We start from the raw sequence: 24,729 nt of genomic DNA, 5'->3' as shown, positions 1-24,729 counted from the left end.
TTATATATAAAATATTTTCACTAATACCAAACAATATCAATATATTGTTAATAATTTTCAGGGGTTAAAACATCTTCTACCCCATCAGATTACACTTTCAAAAATAAATCTCGTCGATTGCAAATATTCCCAATATCTACAATATTAAACAAATCAGTTTCACAAAGTGATGAACACAACATAAGTTTACAGCATATTTTGCAATATATTTCCATTTAGACAAAAAATGATATGTGTATACACATGAAAACTCCAACAATGTCAATAAACCCATTCAAGGTGATTTCTAAACATTTGACAAACATATTTAAAAAATATCAGTTAGGATACATTTTGCGCAGAATTTGTATGGTCGAACTCCCGATTATGATCGAATTTGTTCTCGTTAAAAAGTATTGTCAAAGAGAGCAAAACGCCTCCAACGATAAAATTATGCAATCATTACGCTTCACTCATAGTTTGAAAAATTGATGGCAGCGCTATATAACAAGCATTACACCGAAACAAACTTCACGTTACGTTCGCAACACCTACACGCATATTTTCCAGCGTAGTCTTGGTCTGACCGCATGCTAAAATCTCCTCATTGAGACAGAGTGGCGGGCCATGATCTAGTTAGAAGGAGTAGATTATAATCTAACAGTGCTTGCCTATTTTAGGTTCTGGATAATTGATGAGTTATGCACCTGTATCTCACTCCAAATGTATAATTTGGCTTGTATAAGTCGCCATCTGGTGGCAGCGTCAGCAGTTGTAAGCTTGGCCTGCGTCTGGTCCGGCCGTCCATGTACGGTCCCTTTCAATGTACACGAGCTCCAAGGAAAGATTGAGAGATTCGGTGCCTCTGTAGTCTAGGGCGTTCACCCGGAAAGTGAAATAACGTGGGTTCGATTCCCCGCACAGAGGCAGTTTTCTCTCTTTCTAGAATAATATATCTTCGCAACAGCCAGTTGTTTAAAAAAACCTTCAAATGTATTATTGCATACTTTCCAATGCGAATCATCCCGGTGAACTATGCCTACAATACCGTTAGATAAATGGTGATTCTACGCGTACAATACGCGGATTTTACGTTGAAAAACATCCGAATTTCCTTGTCCAAGTGGGAATATATATAATTTCCCTCAACAAACATTTTTTTCTCCTGAGAGGTCAGATGAAGAGTAAAAAATTAAAGTAAGCACACGAAATATTACAAATACGTATATTTACGTAATAAATATGAAGTAAATTCTGCAAAAAATAATCTAAACAAATGTAATATACATAAGGGGTAGAAGAATCGAGGTTTTGTAAAAAATAATCGTGGACATCCTCCTGTTATTAAATATTTTATAATTGTTGGATGAAAGTTTGCACGTGAATATAGGACATTTCTTCCTCAATATACGGGATGTCCTGTAACTCCTAATTCGACCTTCATCGCGTCAACCGTTCGCCGTAGAGGTGTGGTTCTAATTTTAACAAAATGATCAGAATGTGTTTCAAAATCACTCTGTTTCCAGAGTGAAAATGCATTGTGTCACAAAGTAAAAAAATCTAAATTTGTATACGTGTCGTGCCCTCTGTTTTCTAACTTCCAATCAGAAAGTTTTTGTCCCGTCTATCCTGAGATAAACAACAAACATTTCACTTTTCTAAGTGCAATATTCGCTGAGAAATTCGGATTCAGAGTAGTTGGGAAAAAACAGTGAACCTTTTCCTCATTTATGCAGTTCTTTCCCACGTTTTCTCCAATCAGTGAATATTACACTTGGAAGAGTGGAATTTTTGTTGTTGGCTTGAGGAGAGACAGAACAACAACTTCCTTGGTGTATATTTGAACACAGGGTGTCTATATAAAAAGTTATTTTTTTTATTTTAATAGCTGTACAACCCTTTGCAGCAGCATGTACGACATATCTCAGTTCGTCACGCTATGTGGATACTTTTGCTAATTGGAAGTATACCTCTAGGATCAGCGGTTCGCCAGTAAAATGTCATAACCCATTACCTATGCACCATGCAAACTGAAGTTGACTTTAGACTCATTATCTGTAACTGTTATGAAAAATCAATTCACTTATCGTTTCAACAAATCAGATATTTAGTCACTAAATTCCTGTGCCAAGTTTACGGGTGACAATTTTTTATGAAAAAAGTTGTTACATTGATGAAATATGTATAATTTTTAAATCAGTAAAACGCATTCCAAGTATTATTGTTATTCAAATTACGCAAATAGTCATTATTCATAATTTACTATGTCATTCCCCCCCCCCCCCGTAAATAGTCATTAACACATCTTTCTGCAAATCTCGCCAAATTAACGACAAACTTCACATGTTTGGCGATAAGTAGGTGACGTCATCACGCCAAAGGAAAGGGTGGAATCTCGCGAGAATATGGAAGAACTTCATGGAAGCCTCTCCCTGCAGGGGCGTAGCCAGAAATTTCGTTCGGTGGGGGGGGGGGGGGACCAAAGTGACAGAACAATGGATTTGGTCATCTTTTTCCCTTTTTTCGGTCATTTTCTCACATTTCGGGGGGGGGGACCGCACCCCCAAGTCCCCCCCCCCACCTCGCTACGCCCTTGTCTCCGTCTGCATAAAAGTGCCTCCAGAGTGGAAATAGGCAGCAGTTTGTTGAGCTTTTGAACACGAGATCTCTTGTATGAGAGGAGTCGCTTTGTGTTTAGTATGATTCGTCAAGTATGATGAAGAAGATATCAGATTACCCAACACCATCTATAGCAGAGGGCCTCCCTGCGAAGCTCGTGACGTCACTGAGAAAGGTAATCTTACCTACATAGTCATTGGTTATACTACTAGTAAACCACACATGCACCTCGTACATATTCCTCTGCGGAACCTCTAACGAATTGGTACACGCGGGAATGTGCGTGTACGTGTAGTGAAATATGACGTGAAGTTTGTTTCTGTGTAATGCTTGTTATGTGTAGGGCTGCCATCTACCACCAGTTTTTCTAACTATAAGTGAAGTGTAATGATTGAGTAATTTATCGTTGTAGGCCTGTTGCTCTCTGTGGCGTGCCTTTTTAATGGGGAGATCGGCTCGCATTTGCGCCTCGAAGTTGCGAACCACAGAAAACCAACTTTAGCCGACCACCACTGCGGCGACGGTGGGGTTCGAACCCGGATGAAGCGAGTCCGTTACTATGACCACTCAACCACCACAGCGGCAATCATTGGATATAACAAGCCGACGCGTGCGACATCATTACATTTCTTTGCAGTATATCCAATAGCTATAGGTGAGATTACCTTCAACGGTGTTTCTCGCGGAAGCCTTCTTCTATAGATGGTGTTGGTTTAGCCCACACTAAGCCTGGACACCACCATTCGAAGTTTGTATATAAGATCACCACGTGACCTGTATCTTCCAGGACATACCGTATTTTCTCATAATTTTGACTGTCTCGAAATTTTTTATAAAAATGCCCCTTTTGTTCTCACGTGTTGTCTACGAAGCTTTACGTCGTATGAGCTAATTTCTGTTGCTTACTGAAATCAAAGGGCAAATTTATTTTCAAAAATTATAAATTAATTTAAGATGAATACGCTATTCATCTCACACACTAGTCATCATGAAACGCCTTTTCCGTAGAATTCATTTACTACGATTTGCAATAATGCTTCATTTTCACCAATTGACTATTTTTCGATGATTAGTAGCAATGATTAGCAACTCTAATATCATTCGATACATTATCTAAATGCTTCGTACTAACAACTGTACACTGTACCAGATACAGAACATCTCTTCCAGAAATAAAGTTTTTGTAATTTAGAAGAGAGAAATGCAAGCGATGAAGAAAATGTGCGTCTTGTTTTCTGTGTGTTCGCCTTGTTGTTCTTGGGCAGAGGAAAAAATATTACATCTGTAAATATTGCAAATGAACTGTGACAACATCATTATCATCGGTTATTAAAACAAACTAAGGAATTTATTTTATTTTTATTACATCATATATGTTAACAAAATTCTTGCTTTTCGATCAATCTTATACTTATCGTTCTTCATTTTAATTTTGTTTCTTCCAAATGGCAACGTTTCTCATTGCTTGAGAATATGCATGATGTAACAGCTGGACTTTCAGTGGAAAAATACAGCTCGTCTCCGATTTCTCCTTATTTATGGTAAGAGATTGATCATTTCGAAGATCCTCTGGGAGAAAAGCCATATCCTGTTACGGATATATTGTGGCCTCTCTTTTCCAACTCAGGTTTTCCGCCAATAAATTACTTTAATATAATCCGAAAGCCACTAAAAAGAATAAAACGATTCGTAAGGATTGCAGAATGACAAAAATCACTGATTTCTAACATTTAACACTAGAACCGCGGCACTTTCGGTATACCTAGAACCGCGGACTGGGTCAAATCGACCCACACTGTCAAAAAACGGTGTTTCATAGCGAAAACAGGAATTTATTTTCGATTCCTGGGATTTTTCCCCTACTCTTATTCAATGTTGTTCAATTGCATATTAGCTAAAAAAATGATGTAATTCAGTAAAAATAAGATTTAGTATACATTATTTACTCTATTCAGTCCAAAAAATTTTCAGTAATCCCATACTATGACAAAGATGTAAAATAAGCACGTCAAATTAAGTATGAGATGTTTCTGTAATATGATACTGTCAAATAAGTATTGATTTCTTACTGATAAGTGGAATTTATGATGAGCATGAGCAAATTTTTTTTTCATCATTCTTACACATTAATCGCATGTTGAAGTTGCACTACCCATGCAAACATTAACAGCTTTGTTTCCACATTTTTATGTTACCTGACATATCAGACTCGTTTATTTTTATTTATTACTATTATTATTATTTTGATCGCTCTTGAACAGTTACATGATCAAGAACGCACAAACGTTTCATTTTGCGCAAGGGGCAACACATATGATGAACGCAGCTCTTCAATAAGATTTGAGGGGAACTGCTTTCAAAAAATAGTTCTGGGCTTCTCTGTACTGCTCTATACAAAATCCAAGAATATTTTTATAGTGAGATACAGGATGTTGCAGAAAACATCTGTGATATGCCACCTTCAAAGAATATTTTCTGGGCATTTGATTGTTACAACAACGATCGTTACACTTTTGCATTGTAGTGTGAAATAGTTTCGGTGTGTGTGGAAGCTTTTTGGGGTTACTACTGTCAATATCGACTGCCAGATGAAACGTGCTGAATAATGAAAAGCTTATATCGTTCTTTCCTTGATAAATTGTCATTGTGGCACCATTGTTCCATACAACTGTAGTTACACTATCTTTATTGCACACCAGATAATATTGCTTTTCGATTTCGTCTCATCGTCTCTACTAAGCTCGTATTTTTTGGCTTTTAGCATTTGACCCAGCTTCAGTGTTGTGAAAAAAGGTGTCGGTTGAGGCATTTCTACTCTTGTTCTCAAATTGCTTGATCAGTTGCATCACTATGTGCTCTGAAAGAGAGAGATTCGTTGGAAGCTGATACTTCCCGAGATTTGGAAATCCATCCAAAACGTATTTGGTGCAAGCCAGAATTTTATTATTTTTCTGTGACATCGTTTGTCTCCAGAAATTTCAACTACACCTTTTTTCTAGAGTTAAACTTTTACTCTCCCAAAATCTTTCTTGAGTCAAGTCAGAATTCCAGTTCAAGTTTACAAAGGAAAAAAAATATTTAGCTCCACTTGCCATTACCCCATTGAAAAAAAATAATCTGCTCTGACAATGAATTGGCGTTGACCTTGAAAGACCTTTATGCTTCACTATCTTCATTTAGAAATACTGTTAAGAAAAGGTAACCACTTCCAAGAAAATTCTACACCCCTTTTTTCCTATGGAATAGTACGTTGGGTCGAAATGACCCAAACCGCGGTTCTAGGTATAAGTGCTTAAAGCAAAAACTTAAAAACTTTGAGATGTGATATAACACCTGAACAAGCATGCGGCAAGAAGAGGATATATCCGCGGCGCAAGCGAAGCGCGCCGCGTTACTTGTTGGTCGATTTTCTTGCTTGATTGGTTCAAGCAAGATGGTCATTCATGGTCATTCTTGATAAAATGACCACGATACCTGTAGCAAGAAAATCGACCAACAAGTAACGCGGCGCGCTTCGCTTGCGCCGCGGATATATCCGCTTCCCGCTCGCTCTCTCCCAGCGACCCCCACGCCCGAAGGGCGGGTCGCGGGGCACAGCTCCTTCGCTGCGCTCGGTCGCCCTGGGTAAATATTGACTTTGTTCAAACAGCACCAAGAGATCTGTAATTCAGTAAGGATAAAACCCGACGAAAGGAGAAAATAATCTTTAAAAATTCTTTACGGATCGATGCGACCCTTTTCGGGTGCCATACGAAGTACAGCCTACAGGTGTCAGAGCATGTAATATTATTTGTACTTAAAGATATAGGTATAGATGCATTTATTAATGACCTTTATACTGTTTTTTTAGAATATTTATTTCATTAAATAATAATTAATGTTATTCATATTAATCAAGTGACATCACAGTATGGCCAATCGCTGTCGTGGTTATAAATACCATCAAATACAGCGAAATTCAAGTATTTGATTCGTCAAAGCCGTAGTCAAGGGCGTCCGAATTCCAGATGTCAAAAAAAAAAACAAACAAACATGGCGCCCTGGTGGAAGAATATATAGCCAGATTAAAACGCTCATATTACCTTTACTTTAAATTCACCACTTCAATAAAAGATTATTTATCATAAAATTGATGAAAGGTTATTGTATATAACAATTAAAAATAGTTTCAGTGTGTGGCATGCTCAAAAACTAATAATTTAGTGAATATCATGGCTCCATGTCTTATTAGGGTTACCATAGCTTCTTGAGGAATTATGGGTAATATGAAACTCGCCAAACTTGTTACAGAGATTTCGCCAAGTTGGCAGGAAAACCGATTACGGAAATATACGCTTCGGGATGTGAGGGCCATGCTCACGTCTAGTGTCATCCTTGAAAGCTAGTTGCCAGTAAGCCTTTCAAGGAAATAATTATCTTTCACAGACAACTACACTGCTGGCCACCGTAAATGCAACACCCTGAAGGAAGCATGCAAATAATATGAAATTTACAACATCATTACCTGAGGTGAGATATGCAAATGATTAGAATTTCAGCGCAAACGCACATCACGCGCGCCTGTGGCGCCACTTCAAAGCGCTATTTAAGGCTTGGAGATTTCGACGATTTGAAGTACGGCAATTGTGTTTTTCTTGTGGTTTTTTCAAAAAAACGATCAGTTATGCCTCGTAGAAAACAGCGATCATCTTTTGATCAAGTATCCGAGTTGGACAGAGGAATGATAGTGGCCTACCGAGATTGTGGATTATCTTTCAGGGAAATCGGTAGTCGTGTTGGACGAAACCAAACAACTGTAATGCGGATATGTGATCGTTGGATGCAGGAGGGTACGACGGACCGACGTGTTCGATCGCATCCACCTCAGTGCACCACTTCACGTGATGACAGGCGTATTGTGCGTATGGCAGTGACGGATCGCTCAGCCACATCACGAACCATAGCACAGCACATTCAGTCTGTACCGCATCATCCAGTGTCTGCGCGTACCATTCGACGCCGTTTACAGCAGAGTGGTCTGTCCGCAAAACGTCCATTGCTTCGTCTACCCTTGACGCAGAACCACAGACGTCTCCGCTGCCAATGGTGCGATGAAAGAAGGATGTGGACGGCACAATGGAATGAAATTGTCTTTACTGACGAGTCACGCTTCTGTCTGCAACACCACGATGGTCGGATTCGAGTCTGGAGACACCAAGGAGAGAGGATGCTGAACAGCTGCGTTATGCACCGCCACACTGGTCCTGCACCGGGTATTATGGTATAGGGCGGTATTGGATATCACTCTCGCACTCCTCTAGTACGCATTGCCGGTACTTTGAAAAGCCAGCGCTACATCTCCGAGGTGTTGGAGCCAGTTGTCCTTCTTTACCTTCAGGACTTGCCCACAGCCATATTTTAACAGGATAATGCGCGACCACACGTGGCACGCATTGTCCAAAGGTTCTTCGTCAATCGCCAGATTGAATTGCTTCCCTGGCCAGATCGCTCTCTGGATCTTTCGCCGATAGAAAACATGTGGTCCATGGTTGCTCAACGATTGACCCAGATTACATCCCCAGCTGCCACACCAGATCAACTTTGGCAACGCGTGGAATCTGCTTGGTCTGCTGTACCCCAAGAACACATCCAAAGTCTCTCTGAATCAATGCCGAGGCGTGTGACAGCGGTGATCTCCAACAATGGCGGCTACTCTGGCTACTGATTTTGGCAGGAACCACACTTCACAGAAGTCTATAAATTTAATCATTTGATGCTTGGTCAACATGTTATCTACAAAATAAATATTGTTGCGATATCTCGTCTTTCTTGGTGTTGCAATTTGGGTGGCCAGCAGTGTATTTTAAGTCAAGCCGGCACAACCCACTTGGTAGATTGCCTATGCCGCACATCTTCCCCGGGGGGGGGGGGGGGGAGAACTGCGGTGAGTCAAGGCCGACCGTATTTACATCAGTAATGCTTATAAATTTGCTTTAGATCATTCTCTGCTTGTCAATTATCTGGACAACCATTAGAGCTTTTTACCCTCAACCAGCCCTATCTAGAAGAGAGTTCGTTACAATGATGGTAGCATGATATCAGTAGTATCGTCAGGAACATTACATCAGGGCACTGGCTGTGAATTCAACGAGCGGGCGCCATTTTTGATGACACATGGAAGTACGTACGACTTTGACCAGAATAAAAAAATCTGGCATCCTGTTTTCTCTGCCATCTATGGTTTTGAAATAGTACTAGTTGGTGGTTTTTCGTTATTTTTCCCTGAACAATAGATAGCAGCATAGATCCTATCTTTGTTTGATCTATGATCAATTACGACGTTCTTGATTTTCTAGGCAGCAAAAGCTGCAGCATTTTGAATTGGAATTTCAAATCTCTTCAGTAGAAAGCTGACAAACATGTAAATTCAGGGAAATGTGGCATTTGCCTATTGCTGCCAAAAATGATGCTAATGGTGAACAAAACAGCTCTCAAAGCAAACCACTCTCAAAAATCTCCGGAAAAAAGAAAAATTGCCGAGTTGCGGGAATTGGAGGCGGAGATGGACCGAAGGTCTGCAAGCGGAGGGGGGGGGGGGATATATATATATATACACAGGTCCATACCTCCTATATAGAGGGGCCCGGGCTGTTTGTTATGGCCAAGTTTTTTTTCTGAGGCTTCCCTACCTGGCTAGAAATATGCCTACCCAACAAGTTTTAACCAGCTGAGGGGCCGCGACGCATATGTAAGTCAAAACTCTAGTGTACCAAAAGAGGCAGCAACTCACATATGCGTTCACCAAAAATGGCTTCGAAAGTGCCAGCAACGCACATCTGCGTCGGAGAAAACCAGTTCCTTCCCCCATATCTTTTGTATTGCACCGGACACTAATACTTCCATGTCATACGCCCCTTTCCTTTCTCCATTTTTAATCTTTCAGACTGCCCCTCACTTGAAGATCTCTAAAATAAAAGGACACGGGAAAAGAAGACTCCTGGGGCACATGTACCTTCCTACACATTGATAACACAAATACTCATGCATAGACGAACACAAATGAACAATTGAGTGTTGTTTGAAATCGGTTTTCTTCGAGGATTATCACAAAGACTACTTTGGGTTGGGAAGGTATTAGGAACTCAGCAGTGAAATAAAAGCATTCTTGGATATCAGATAATTCCCGTCAACAAAGGGAAACAGATTTTCTTATAAAAGACCTTGATAGACTGTAGCATATTTCATTCTGTCAATTTATCAATGTCGCCAATTTTTATTAAACGTTGTGTTTATCATAGAAATTTTATGCAACCTTTCAATAATTGTGTATTGCAATTGAAAATTAAATACCTATAGCAGAGCAATAAAATCATGAGCGGAAACAGAGGGGACTGGTCGCCTCTACCGAGTGGCGTATGCAGGATCAACTTTCGGGAGAGGCATAAAAGACTTCGGGGAGGGGTGGGGGGCACAAAAATTTTCTTCCTAAGAAATTCTGAGTTACTACCCTTCAAAAAGCATTTATATTAACAGAAAATGGTAAATATAACATATAAAGAGTATTTTCTTTTGATATTTCTTTTTTTTTTTTTTACAAAAATTTAGTGAAACTTTCATAGGCGCCAACCCTATTCTCTGGCCAACTTACCCTTTGCGGGCAGTTTTTCTCGGAACGGAAAATAGGCTCCATAGACATAATACAAAAATAACCCCTATTTCGCGGCCACCTCTGTATGCGATCAGCGGCTAACTTGTCGTCTTAGAGGAGTTTCACTGTATAATTTCTTTTTCCTAATTTTTAATGGGCTTGGGGGGGGGGTCGGTGCACGGGTCAGCCGCCCTGCCCCTTTGCCCTACTGCCCTCCGTTTATCCAAAAATAAATCTGTATTATCATAGGCGGAGAGTGGAGGAGGAAAATACGCCCCCTCCCCCTCGTTCGAAGCGCCTGCATCCGTTTATGAATGAAATACAGTGTCAATCCCCTCTCTTGCGGACACCCTGCGGAACAAAACAACTTGTCCGTAAAAGAGGAGTGACCGTAAAGAAGAAGTTTTTCGTTTGTGATTGAGAAATTACTCTGTGAAAAAAATTCATCATTAGAACATCGGTGACAAAGTGTTCAGAGGTGGATCCTTTGATCTCAGATTTATTTTTCTTGTAATCCTGCACATAGTAATGAGCAGAGATACGGAAGTTCACGGGGAGGGGGTTCAACATAATTTTTAGGAATTTATTCAGCTTTATTAGCTTTGCGTTGAGATAAGTAGACCATTCTTCAAATATAGATTTAATACCCCGTATTACCTGTACAAAATACATTCCTATTCATTCTACTAGCAAGTTTGAAAGAAACATAACATCAGTACAAGTGAATAGAGATAAGGATTTTCCTTTCCCCTCTAAATCCCTCTTCCTGAAATTCTTTCTTTCCTGATAAGAAACTATCTCAAAAACGGTTATTCAGTTGCCTATAATCAATTGACTGCTTCATCACCTTCATTTTAACTTGCGACATGAAAACTTGAAACAATGTAAAAAAAAAAAATGAGTGACAAAGAAGAGCTTTTTTATCAAGCTCGGAAAATGAATCATCTAACATAATCCGTTTCCGAGTCGGAAGAGGAAGACATAAATGATGTAATATGAACTGGTGCAAACTTAATACAAGAAATCCATGAGAAATATGCGAGAATATTATTAATATTGCAAATGTGCCGCTAGTTCTCCATGCCTTGCAATGCGGAACATTTTACGGAATTTTTGTTGCCTACTGTATTTTTATGGGGACTTTTTCTCGTTCTTTTATTTTTCTACTATCGGTTCAATTCACAAATTTAATAATTACTACTTCAATTGTCTTTCTTATATTCATTATAAATTTAAAGTACTTCGTTTACCCCACATCTGTATGTTAGAGAAAATACTTAATAATAATAATACATTGAAAAGCTATCAAAACTCATTTTGTGAGAACGGTATGAACTCATGTATATATGTTGCAGTAAATATGAAAAATCAGTGATTACCCATAATCGCCAGTTATTATGCGTAATCACCAATCGCGTAGGTATAAAATAAATTAATTTTCCTACATTTATCACTTTTATCAGTGATTACGCATAATTTCCGAATGTATTTGATAAATAACATAAATATGGAACAAATCATGCAGAAATATCCCCAAATTCAACCACTTATCAGTTTTTCCCGTACTTGATGGGAGGAATTAAATTAAATGAAAATAATGTTATAATGATAAAAACATATAAATTATAATCTATCTTGTAATAATATCTTATAATAATCTATCTTATAAAGGGCAACAACTTTCTTGTTGAATTTTTGGGCATAGTATGTCCGTATAGAAAGTTAAATTTTATATTTTAATAACTATAGTACCCCTTGCAACATGAATGCGAGTCTGTTCATTCACGACTTCAGTAAATTTACAAATTTAAATAAAGCCTCTTTGAAAAGAACGGAACAATTTGCATAAAAAAAATAATCAGAACAAAAATTACAGGAATGTCCCGTAATAGGAGACACATGTGGTCCGAAAATTTGTATGAGACATTTCAGTGGTCCTTGGGTTCAGAAAGGTTGAGAAACGCCGAACTAAAAAATTCGAGTATTGAAAACGGAAATGACATGGCATTAAATTAAATTGGAGTTTTTTGACTTTTTTTAGCCGTAACACAAATTCAACAGAATGATCAACTTTAAAAGCCTTATATTTTGTATCTGAAAGCGCCTATTAAATAACAATACAAACGCCTATAAAAAAAGTTTGTACACACCTATACAAAACAAAATGTTCGATTTTCATTATTTGTGAAATTAGTGGAACAGCAAATATAAGGTATATTTATAATTCAGATGGATTTGTACAAAACATTTGTGAAGCCGATGCGATAAGAACCCCTAAAATAGATTGATGATCTAAAAAAAAAAAAATCAAGTATAAATTATACGTTCAAGATCTATACACACTTTTCCTCCTTTATTTTTTTAACACCTAAATTGTAAATTATCTCATATGCAGAACACTTAAAATACAAAAATTTTTCAGCATATTTTCCTCATCTATATTTCTGAATAGTTAAACCGGAACAAGTAAGTAACTCTCTACTCTGTCAGTACGATTGAGAAGGTTCGACAAAAATCCAGAGGTACACTATTGTTCAGCCTAAAGAATAGAGGCATTAAGTGGGCGTTACACAAATGCCACTTCAGTCAAATCCCTAGCACCCCTTGCTCGATGTCCTGCAGAGCAGAAGGGGGGAAAGCATTTTCTAGCTGGCCACTTTTGAAAACATTTTGTTGAAGGTGAAGTGTTTTTTTTCAAACCATTTTGTGAATCTTCTGTGATCCTCGGAGGGTTAATGCTTGCTCTCGAAAGTTTTGATCAGATCTTGTTTTCATGAGCGCCCCGCCCAGGTTGGTGCATGCATTAAGACGACACTGGCCCAAGCCCCTTACCCCCTGAAGATAAAAAAAAAATGAAACATTTAATACTTTTTTACCAAATATTCAGCTCTGTAATAATTATTTTGCTGGCTTGAACCTTATTTATTCTCGGGACCATTTCTGTTTCAATGGGTTCAGATAGTTAAGAGCTTTATTATGTTTAGGGGTGTTTCTATATCCCTCTATTCTTGATTTATTAAAAATGCCAGATGCAATAAGCATAACTGTGTTGCATTATAGAGCTTCTGGATTAGAAATACTTGCGAAATTAGAAATATATTTCAAAGAATAGCAGTGAAGTAACTTTTGCCTCTGTGCGGAAGATAGGACTAAGTAGCGGGAAGAGTTAAAGAAATGCTCAGCAGAGAACAATGTGTTGTGATACAAGGATGACAACACATTCCATAAAAATTACTGAACACTACTATTACTAAGCCACATGTGCACCTCGTCCACATTCCTCTACAGAACTTAACTTCTAATGAATTGGTACATGTGTACGTGTAGTGAGTCTGACGTGAAGTTTGTTTCTGTGTAATACATGTTTTGTACAGTGATTTGCCATCAACTTTCCCAATTACAAGTGAAGTGTTATGATTGAATAACTATATCGTTGTGCTGACATCATTGTTACTGAACACGCAAAAAATTTGTTATCACTGAAAACATTTGAATTGACAGGACAAAGTTCTATATTTCAAATAGAACTGCAAAAGTAGATGAAATTTTGAAAACTGTAAGAAACAATATGAATGAAATATTTGTTGGGATACCGAAATATTTTAAAAGGCCCCTGCATTTTCTCTAAAGAGCAAGATAGTGTGCTGAACTGGGTGCACAAGCAGACATTTTAGTGGGGTTTTTTTCCGCTGTGAATAACAAAGTCCTCCCCCCCCCCCCAATTCCCAAGAAAAATCCTGCATATACATATGATCTGCTGGTATCGAGCATACATGATTTAAAACACTCTGTATTTTATTATTGAAACTAGTTGCAGCCGTGTGGGGTATCCTTATGGTCTTGAGGCCCCAGTTTGTTCCCCACAGGCAGAGGTGAGCTGAAGTTGGTTTTCAAGTAGGTGTCTCTTTTGCACATTGTGAGGATCCGGGTTCAAACCCAACTGTTTCCACGGTGGTGGTTCGCTGAAGTTGGTTTTCTGTGGTTCCCAACTTCGAGCCGATCTCCCCCTTGAAAAGTCTTGCCGCAGAGAGCAATAAACCTATAACAGTGCTATTATTCAATCATTACACTTCACTTAGTTAGAAAAATTGAATGCAGCACTACAGATAACAAGCATTAAACAGAAACAGACTTCATGTAATGTGCACGACACATACATGCACAGCTTCCAAGCATGGCCTAGGTCTTCTACGACCACCCTGCTGAAATCTCTTGATTGAGACAGAGCAACGGGCCATGATCTGGTTTTGGTGGAGGAGTATCTCTTTTGAAAATTATCTTCACAAAGTGCAGGAGAGAGAGAGAAAACAAAACATACAAATGCTACATGCACATGCCACTTTAAACACACACTTCAGACAATAATTTATATTATTAGTGACACACATACAATCAAACATTGTTTTACCACCAAAAATTTTCTTTGAGCATAACTTCCATAAATAGGGTATAGAATATAACTTCCTAATAGCACCAGAATTCAGCAAAACAAATGTTGGCATTAAGCCAGAGTTCAACGGCACATGCATTACACAGTTACTGTCATCCAAGGATTACACATTATGTGCATGACAGTAATTCTGTCATCAGAAATTCCTCAGGGGGGATACTTACAAGGAGGATATGCGCTTTAATAGTGGAGTTAACTTGTACACCCTCTCACTTATAAAACAATTTTCTGTACTCCAGGTCAAAGATATCACATAACAATTTTATTCACTCATATGCCTCTCTCATTAATGTGTCTTTTTCCCCTTTTTCTCTTGCACCGATGCATAAGTGAAACATAATTGTATTTGAATTAAGCAGAACTGCCGAAAATATTATTGAGTAGTTTTCCAAATTGGTTGGGAACCCTTTTTTGTCTGCTCCAATCACAGTCCTTAGAGACAAAGGAAATTCTAATCAAAATAACGACATACAAAAAATTGTTCAGAAATATAACTTTCTTTTTTTATAACATGTTTTTTTTTCATCTTTTCATACAAAATTTATATAAATATACGGAACACTAAATCTGTAAATCAATCCTCTTAAAAAATAAATCTTTTTTCTCATTACTTAATGAACAAGTTTCACACGATATTTATGATACAATATGAGCGGCAACAAACGTATATATTACATGCAAGAAAGGGAAAGAAAGATAAAGAAAATTATATCGCTCTTCTTTTAACTACAGCACCCCAAAACCAATAACATAATGTCACGTTAAAAAACTTTCTAAACACTATATCTAATCATATAAGGCCAAACAGGTATTTATAAAAAAGCAAAAGAAAACCTTGGCAGTTATGCACGTTTATATATTTATTTTCCGTCGCTTAATTGAAAAACAAAAAAATAAATAAGTATACCTCTACCTTATGAAGATAAGATATAACAACGTCAACAAATGAGTATAAAATATGCACCTTTCCCTATCATAACTGTATATTACGAGTTTGTATATCTAAAACCAAAAATTGTTTCATAGTTTACTTCATTTGTCATACGAATATCAGAAATAATTTCGTTATATAATTTAGATGTATAATACGTAATACTATTTGTGAATAAAATACAAAAGAAAAAAAATTTAACTATATCAATTCAAAATCACCTTTTGTCATCCGACGAGCCAAACACAGGCATTATAGATTTACGAATTTATCTCAGTGTTATAATGATATATACAAAAAACTGATTACTAAATACATGTGAATGAGACACCTTCAATAAAAAATATATATTATAAACAAGAATATATGTGACCAAAATGTGGCTGTAAACTGGCGAAATTAAAAAAAAATTAAATGAGAGCATGTGTTTTAAGAATGATTTCATGTAACGAGAGTGTTTGTAGAATTGAAAAAAATTCAAAATTAATGAAAGAAATAATTTCAAAACTGATGAAAATCAGAAATGAAAGAAATAATTCAATAACTGATGGGAATTCTGAATAACTGTAAAAATAATTCCAAAACCAATGGAAATTTTAAATTAATGAAAATGGTGATTCTATAATTTATGAAAATTCAGAATTAATGAAAGAAATAATTCTGTGACTGGTGAAAATTTAGAATCAATGAAAGTAGTAATTTCAAAATGGTTGAAAATTCAGGATTAACTTCAGAATTAATGAAAGAAATAATTTCATTACAGATGAAAATCCTGAATTGATGAGAGAGAATTCTAAAACAAATGAAAATTAGAACCTGATGAAAGAAATAATTTGATAATTGATGAAGATTCAATTATTCTATTTATGAACGAAATAATTCAACAATTGACAAAAATTCAGAATCAATGAAAGAAATAATTACATAGCTGATAAAAGTTAATAATAAATGAAATAATTACATAGCTGATAAAAGTTAATAATAAATGAAATAATTCCACAACTGATGAAAATTAGGAATTAAATAAATTTCACAACAGATGAAAATTCAGGATCAATTAAAATGAAATGATTCCATAACTGATAGGAATATAGAATTAATGAAAGAAATAATTACATAACAGAAGAAAATTAAGAAATAATGAAAAAATTCGGAATTAAAGAAACAATTTTACAACAGATGAAAATTCAGGATCAATGAAAAAGAAATGATTCCATAATTTCATAATTGATAGAAATTCAGAATTAATGATAGAAATACATGTGGACACCGCCAGGACAAAAAAAATCTGTCTGCAAAAGGGGGGGGGGGGTGACCATTAATCAGGGGTTTGAAAAACGAATACATTTATTATACAGGGGGAATTATTATTAGGCTGTGAAAGAAGAGTGACTGCATCTGAGAGGTGTCCGTTAAGAGGGGTTTTACTGTTATTCCATAACAGATGAAAATATATAGAAACAATAAAAAACAATTTATATAATTGATGAAGATTAGAAATTGCAGAAAGAATCATGAAATTGATGAAGATTTATAACTGATGAAAGAAATAATTACATAATTGATGAAAATTCATGCACTAAGTTGTTCATCCATTTCTTTTCTCAGTCAATGCAATTAGGGTTCTCGCTGACTTTATTTGTAGCAGTTTAAAACTAATATGACGAAAATAAATAAAAAATCCAAGCCAATGGGACAAAAGTTAGCCAAATTGATGCACTGATTAGTGACATCAGTACTCACCACTTGTATGTGCTGAGCCTTCTATCAGTTTTTACCTTTCTTTTTTATAGTGCTTCTTAGTGTTTCATGAAAATTACTTTGAAATTTTGGGCACTTCTTGGAACAAATTAAACAATTTTGTATAGAAACCTATAGGAAATCATGTTTCAGCTAATGAACATTTGATTCCAGAACAAATTATTTATGTTAGTTGAGGCATCACTGTACTTGCTTTTAGTACATTTAAGACGCTTTGAGTCATGAAAATTTGAGAAAATCTGATCAAGAACATGATTCCAGTTATTTTAGCAATAATCAACTACAAGAAGAAAATCATTGCCATAATAACTGAAATTTTTTAAGAATACAATAACATTTAAGCACGGTAAAACCCCTCTTAATGGTCAACCTGCAGATACTGCTACCTCTATTTTACACAGCCAAATAAAAATTCTCAAAAAAGCCCTATTTAAATATTACTTTTTAAACCCAATACTTAACAGTCATCACGGTTTATAGTTTCAGACACTATTTTCATCTTTCATTCTACTTCACCAAACACCAACTCTGAGGGTGGGGGGGGAGACAGTTGGCTTCAACCCTCCTCCAACTGACGATCCTGCTCTCCTGGATCGTTCAAGACCACGGCCATCAACATGTTTTTTTTACTTTTAGGGAATTTAACAAATTTAATGGATAGTTTTGTTCTCATTTTAATTTGTTAACTGGTATTTTTTTATCCTAGGGCAATGCTTGATTTTTTAATCAGTGTTGTTATGAAATTCTTGAACAGTAAGTGAAATATACCAGATTAAGTTTTATTCAATTTCTGGTGTTTTATCAGACCTTGAAGGAAAATACTGCAGTTCATACAAAGCATCAGCATTTCTACTAGACTTTTTCCCCCTCAGGCAATAATTCTGGGTGCGGCTTATTTACAGAAAAAATGACAGTAATTCGTATTAAGTTCCATTGTGAATTAAATTGTGTATTAGTACAAAAGTTATGCAAAATACTACTTCCACACACACAATCTATAACTAATGATATTATATAAAGCCAGGTTTATATGAAAATTAATTATTATAAATGCTTCAATAGGAACCCCAAGAGATATCACTCTCTGCTATTCATACGACGGTTTTAAAAGCTGGCTGATGCCAAGATGAATTCAGGGAATTTTTGTTTCAATAGGAACTTTTTTATGTAATCATTTTTTTTTGTCCCTCTGGTGTCTCCAAAAGAGGGGTTTCACTGCATTCATAAAACTTTTTAAACATAAAGAGCATACACAACATTGCATCTAATAACGTAAGCAACAAAATACCATTCAAGTTTATCGAAACTTCAAAATATTGCAACCAGTTCATGCAGTCAAAAAAAAAAAAAACCACAAAGTATGAAAATATTGAAAAAAATATCACATGCACACAAAAAAAAAAATAATTGTATTATCAAGGGAAAAAATTTGTCAGGCAAAAAACAAAAAAAAAGTTATCGCTATCAGCATAAAATATAGGCATATAAGCTTTGATCACATTTTATGTACTGTGTCATAGCCACAGTACTCTAGGAATCAAATGTGCATGGTTTAAATAAATAATTTAAAATAAAATTCAACAAACATATTATTATGTGAAACATTTTGAAGAATTTAACTTGTAAAAATCTATAGTCATAATTAGTTATCATTCAAAATGAAACGATATAAATATGGAGATGCAAAGTAAAAATGGAAGTTTTCAAACAACTTCAGAGAGATGAATGAAATATCACAAGACTGATTGTATTATCTCAGTAAAACTTACAAGTCAATTACCATAACTTTCTGCCTAATACAGGATCTCAAAACAGACATGGCTTTTTTCTTCAATTTATCAAGCCCTGACTTAAATATGTTTTCTCAACTAGGATGCATTTTGAACAAAGCTTGAAGGCTTCTCCTGTTCTTAGAAAGACATGTTTCCTTGAGAACCACATAAAAAAACAATAAATAAACAGGGAAGAATGCAGAAAATTTGCAAATTTAAATTCCCTTTCCTTCTGTAGCCTGGTGGTAAGATGCTCGTCCACCACCGTGAAAGTTTCCCTTATGGTCAAAAGGTTCAAAATCCAGGGAAGAACATAGATAAGATATTTTCCCCCAACGAGCTTGAGGAGAACACGGATAGATGTGGTGCCTTCATTTATAACCCAACTCATTAATGGCAGTAAATTGCATTACAGTGATATGGAGTTGAAGTAGTGGAATATCATTGTTAAAGTTTATCTCAACGTATGTCTTTTCTGACGTACATTGTCAGTCTTGGACAAATTATTGACGTAAGGCAGGGTATCTCTGTAATTGACATAAGAAAATGTCTGTTCTTACTTTTATCACCAATAATTTAATAGAATGGTTGGTTTATTGATCAAGCTTTTCCCGAAAAAATGTTTTTCTCTCATCATCTATGTGCCAACTGATATCTTTGAAAATAATTATTTGTAGATAATTTCTCAGATTTTTACTGTACAATTAGCAGATTATAAAGCAGGAAATTATGGTAATCAGACTAAAACTTCTCAGGAGTTAAAATTTCTTAGATATTAATAAGTGAGAGTACAGGTGTCGAGAACTGACATAAATATTAAAGCAACTAAAATTCAATCTCCATTAAACTTGATTGCCACTGTTCAGGGGGGGGGGGTGTAAGGGAGATTTGCTCACTTCAGAAAATCACTATTGTGGCTCCACTAATATAGCGAATCAGAGCTATGTTTTTTTCTGTCTGATAAGTAGTGAATGGGGGAAAATCTTCCTCGTTTTTAAGGAGAGAAAAATTTTATGGTTGCAAACAAGGTACAGTGCAACCTGTCTAAGATAGACACTGTATGAGGTGGAAAACCTGTCTTCAACGGAAACAAAAGATAGTCTCATCAACGATTAGTACATTCATGTGCACCTTTTTAAAAGGAAAAATATTTCAGTTTCTTGACATTTCGTTTCGTACAGGCTTCCTGTAATAACCTAGTACCAAGAAATAGAATAACCTCCATGTTTACTGCACGTATTGAGAAATATATCGGTATCAACAGAATTCAGTTGTTATACTTGGCAAGTCATTATCAACCCATTATGATAATGACTGATAACCAGTATTATTTCAAGTGTCAGGGTCGAAATACAAAATCATTGATTTAATTCTCAAAAATGAGATTATCATGAACAATTTTAAAATCAGTGATTATACTCAAACACAGAAGGCCTCTTGAATACTTATATGGGAAAAAAATCAATTAACCTTGGAGAAAAAAAACAATACTGTTAGTTAAATACTTCTGATGTTGAATGAATTGCAACATGTTCCCCGAATCTCCAATCTACAGTAAATTTGATAAATTGACAATTTTCAACACTCACATACAAATAAACTTGAATCGAGATTGCTGTTACAAAAATCAATAGAGTACTAAATTAAGACCAGAATCTTGCAATTGTGACTAAAATACAAAACAGGCAGATATAAGTAATTTTCTTTTGAGATTTATCGAAAATCATATGTATGTATAAAAATTGCATTATTTCAATTTTAATTTTTTAATTAAATTAATTGTCTTGACGAAGTAATTTTCGTAATGTTATTACATGATCTAAAGTATGCTCAACATACTAGAAGGGAAAAAAGCAGAAAAAAAATCATTCACCCATAAAATCAGACAATTTCACAGTATCCTGAATTTTTAAATTTCTCGTAAATTTCTTTTCCTACATATGCAGTCTCTTCTCTTTCCTCATTCCTGTTTCACCACAGGTTCCAAACACACATAAGTATAACAGCGTAAGCAATACCACTACGTTACAACATCAACGGCTCAGTTGATGATGAGGTACTTTGTCTTGGATGGTCGCATGAGGTTCGTCATAGGTCACATAAGAGAAATCTTTGTAGCAATCGGCATTGAGGATGAATTTGTTCGGTGCTGTATGAGGCAGTCTTCTTTCCTCTTCAGGCCCGTGTTTAAGGTATGGTGCTGATAAAAAAAATAGTAATAATAATTTTTTCTAATAATAATTCATTTTCAGTCAAATAACACAATTCATATTTAAGAAAAAGACTGTGCTTTAATATATTACATTAGGTAATTGTGAAAGTTCTCGTTCAATTTCGAACCCCACAGTGGTGGTCGGCTGAAGTTGGTTTTCTGTGGTTCCCAACTTCAAGGCGCAAATGCGAGTCGGTCTCCCCGTTAAAAAGTCTCGCCACAGAGAGCAACAGTCCTACAACGATAAATCATTCAATCATAGCACTTCACTCATAGTTAGAAAAACTGGTGGCAGATGGCAGCACTACACATAACAAACATTACACAGAAACAAACTTTACGTCAGGTTGCACTACACGTACATGCACATTCCCGCATGTACTGATTCGTTGGGGGGTTCCGCGGGGGGGGGGGGTGCATTTGTGGTGTAGCAGTAGTAGGTAGGGCCTCCAAAAAATGGCTCGGGGATCCATGATGTTCTTAAGTCAGCCACCTCGTTGGGCAATTTGCCCGTTGTGGCGTTGTATTTGTATTAATTTTTGACAGTGTCATAGAAAACACTGGGTGATGATGAGATTACCACCTAACCCGTACAATGCACATCAGACATTTCTTTGGGGAGACCTGGTAGTCTGGAATGGGAACAGTGACAAAAACATTCTATAAATTCATTTGAACCTTTCTTATCCAAACTACAAAAAGTCTGATTATTTAAGGTTATGCTTATCCCTCTATAGATGGCCTTTAAGCATTCATAGAAATGTGCATGTGTTGGAAAATAACTCAAAGTTTATATTTGAGAAGATGGCTGAAACAATAAATTTCTATCATTCGTTAAATTGAAAAGAAAAAACAAAACATGCTCTTCAGAGAGGAAATGAGGGTTAGTGAATAAACTCTCCTTATGTATAGATAGATGGCATTGTAAAATGATATTCACAGGTGACGCAAGAATGCCAAAACTCTCCCTTGCCCATGTCAAACGTCTGTTGTTGACTAGCATATTCCACACAGCAATACGGTGATAGCTTGGCCGAAGAAGATTGTTTTCAACATTTTTCAGCCTTAGCTAAGGAATATGAACATTTTAGTTGATATGGATGCATGCAATAACATAAAACCGCCACGTCATGAGCTAAATTTTCATGTCAATGAAAATAAATCTGAGTAACTATCACTTCAACCAAATAAATTTATTTCCACTTCATAATCACTTTCCAGATACACCTCTGTTGCTTTTTCAGAAAGATTTTGAGTCATTTCATGCAAAATGAATGATTGAGCTCAGAAAAAGATGCATTTAATAAAACAGCCTTAGATTTAATTAGTTTCAGTGCATACCGACACACACACACAGCAAGACTTTAAATACCAAACTGAACAGTCTGGTCATTTTAGGAACGTATATCTTTTCTAGTGTTTTATGAAAGTTACTTTTAAATTTTGGGCCATTCTTAGAACAAATTAAACAATTTTTCATAGAAATCTATGAAAAATCACATTTAAGATAATGAATGTAATTTTGGAACGAATTATATTCGTCAGACAAGGCATCATTGCAATGCAGTTTTTGGCGATTGCCAAAAGGATCAACCATGTAATCGTTGTAAAATTCTTTTGAAAATTATTTTATCATTACAATTGATGATCTGCTGTAGACAATTATTTTCTAGGATAAAGTTAAGATATTTTTACAGAACAATTGTTTTGACTTAATACAAGTACAGCAAACTCTACTTTCGTCCACACTGAAATTTTCTTGTCTTTTAAATTTTAGACAAATTAAAATTCACAGAACAACTGCGCACAGCTAACAGCTACAAACAAACTTTCAACTGCTGTTTATGATTATAATGAACTTATGTTCTCACCTAATTAAAAACTGCAATTTATTAAATTTAGCTGTATCTTCAAGTCATAAAAAATTCCAATTGTGCTATGTATGTTATATTGCAAATTTTAGATTGAAAAATACAACACGAATGTCTTACGATTTCGGGGCCACATCCGTTCTGCTTGATGATTGACGATTCCTTCATTATTTGATAACTCCTCCTGTGTTTGTCGTCAATACTTTCCAGGTACCATGTTCCAGGAAGTAAGTCATCAACAGAACCATGAGGGATGTACGGAGCTACAAAGTAAGATAAAGAATAATGATAATATGAACATCCAAGAAAAACATCAAATTGGATCAAAAAAGTTCTCAAAACAATAATGATTAAATTCTAAAAATGATTCACAATGTGTTCGTCACAGTTTAAAGATTGCAAGATTCCAGTGGTATTGCTACATTCCTCTGTATGCATAAATTAATATATTTCAATACACAGTGAAATGCTGATACAACGATATTAAAGAGACCAGAGAAACATTGTTATAAAGGAGTTATCATTACAGATAGAATATATAAACACCATGAAAAGTTCATCAGGACTAGGGAGTAATATTGTTACATAGAATTTTCACTCTAATACATGAAAAATTTAAAGCAATTGGAGTATTTTCAGCTTTACGTGAAGTGTGAATTAAAGAACTCTGAAATGTAAAGCTATATATCGAAATCAGATTTAGAGAAAAACAAATACCTTTATGGTGCATTTGTTCTCTCAGCTGCAAAACTGCAGTAAATTCAGCTGGGCTCTTTCTGAAGCGACTGTCCAACCTCTTCTGAATGTCCTGCAGGCTGTCGTGTAGAAACCGAAGCTTTGGATCTGTCAAATCATCAGCAACTCGCAAAGAGAAGAGAGTAGCAGCCAGACCCGATCCATACGAAAACATGCCTATACGTATACCAGCCAGCTCACTAAGACTCTTACTGTACATCAGGATGAAATAACCACAATTAAAAAATATACACATTTTCAGAAAGTATATGGTTTTATGTTTAAAGAAAAATTTAGAGTTCTTTATCTATTGTTACTTAACGTGAATGTGTATATATATGTGTTATGGCCAATTTTCAGTCTGCTAAAAGCCAGAAGTTTCAGTCAGGGCTGTCTTGAAAGCATCATAGACCCCCTTGGGCAAAGTGATTTTCTGGCAGCCCCTTTACCTGCCAAAAGCAATTGTCTACCTATTTGCGTACATATTATCAAAAATTTTAACAGGATATCACTATACTGGGAGCATGCCTGAGTGAGCAGTGCCATTAAGATGGCACTGGTCTTTGTTTTCATATAGGCCTATTTTTGCCAATACAAGCTGGAAATTTCAGAACTGGCAGACTTCAGTCACTGACTGGCACTATATACCTGCTACTACTACTACTACTTAACCATACATGCACCTTGTACACATTTCTCTTCGTTATTTCTAACAAATCAGCACATGCCGGAAGGTGTGTTCTGAGTGAATGTGCTTGTTGTGCTTGTTTCG

At 35.9% G+C, this 24,729-nt stretch overlaps 1 protein-coding gene across 4 annotated transcripts in view; it reads right to left on the bottom strand.

Annotated features, from left to right (window-relative positions):
- Positions 1-14,597: 14,597 nt before the first annotated feature.
- Hmgs (hydroxymethylglutaryl-CoA synthase) overlaps positions 14,598-24,729 on the bottom strand; it is a 31,874-nt gene continuing 21,742 nt past the window's right edge. For 2 of the 4 annotated variants that reach the window (XM_089245469.1, XM_089245475.1), the window contains exons 7-9: positions 23,940-24,169; positions 23,343-23,485; positions 14,598-21,339 (exon numbers count right to left, since the gene is read on the bottom strand). In XM_089245469.1, coding sequence (XP_089101595.1) covers positions 21,235-21,339; positions 23,343-23,485; positions 23,940-24,169 — 478 coding nt within the window. In that variant the 3' untranslated portion in view covers positions 14,598-21,234. The remainder of the gene's footprint in view (positions 21,340-23,342; positions 23,486-23,939; positions 24,170-24,729) is intronic. The other 2 variants (XM_089245458.1, XM_089245462.1) reach the window with 1 other exon arrangement.

Source organism: Pholcus phalangioides, unplaced genomic scaffold (assembly GCF_987345545.1).
Source record: "Pholcus phalangioides strain wild (caught in Gottingen) unplaced genomic scaffold, Ppha-v1.0 ptg000003l_1, whole genome shotgun sequence".
NCBI classification, from domain to species: Eukaryota; Metazoa; Arthropoda; class Arachnida; order Araneae; family Pholcidae; genus Pholcus; species Pholcus phalangioides.
Note: the sequence above shows the minus strand (reverse complement) of the source record. Positions and strands in the feature narration are given on the sequence as shown.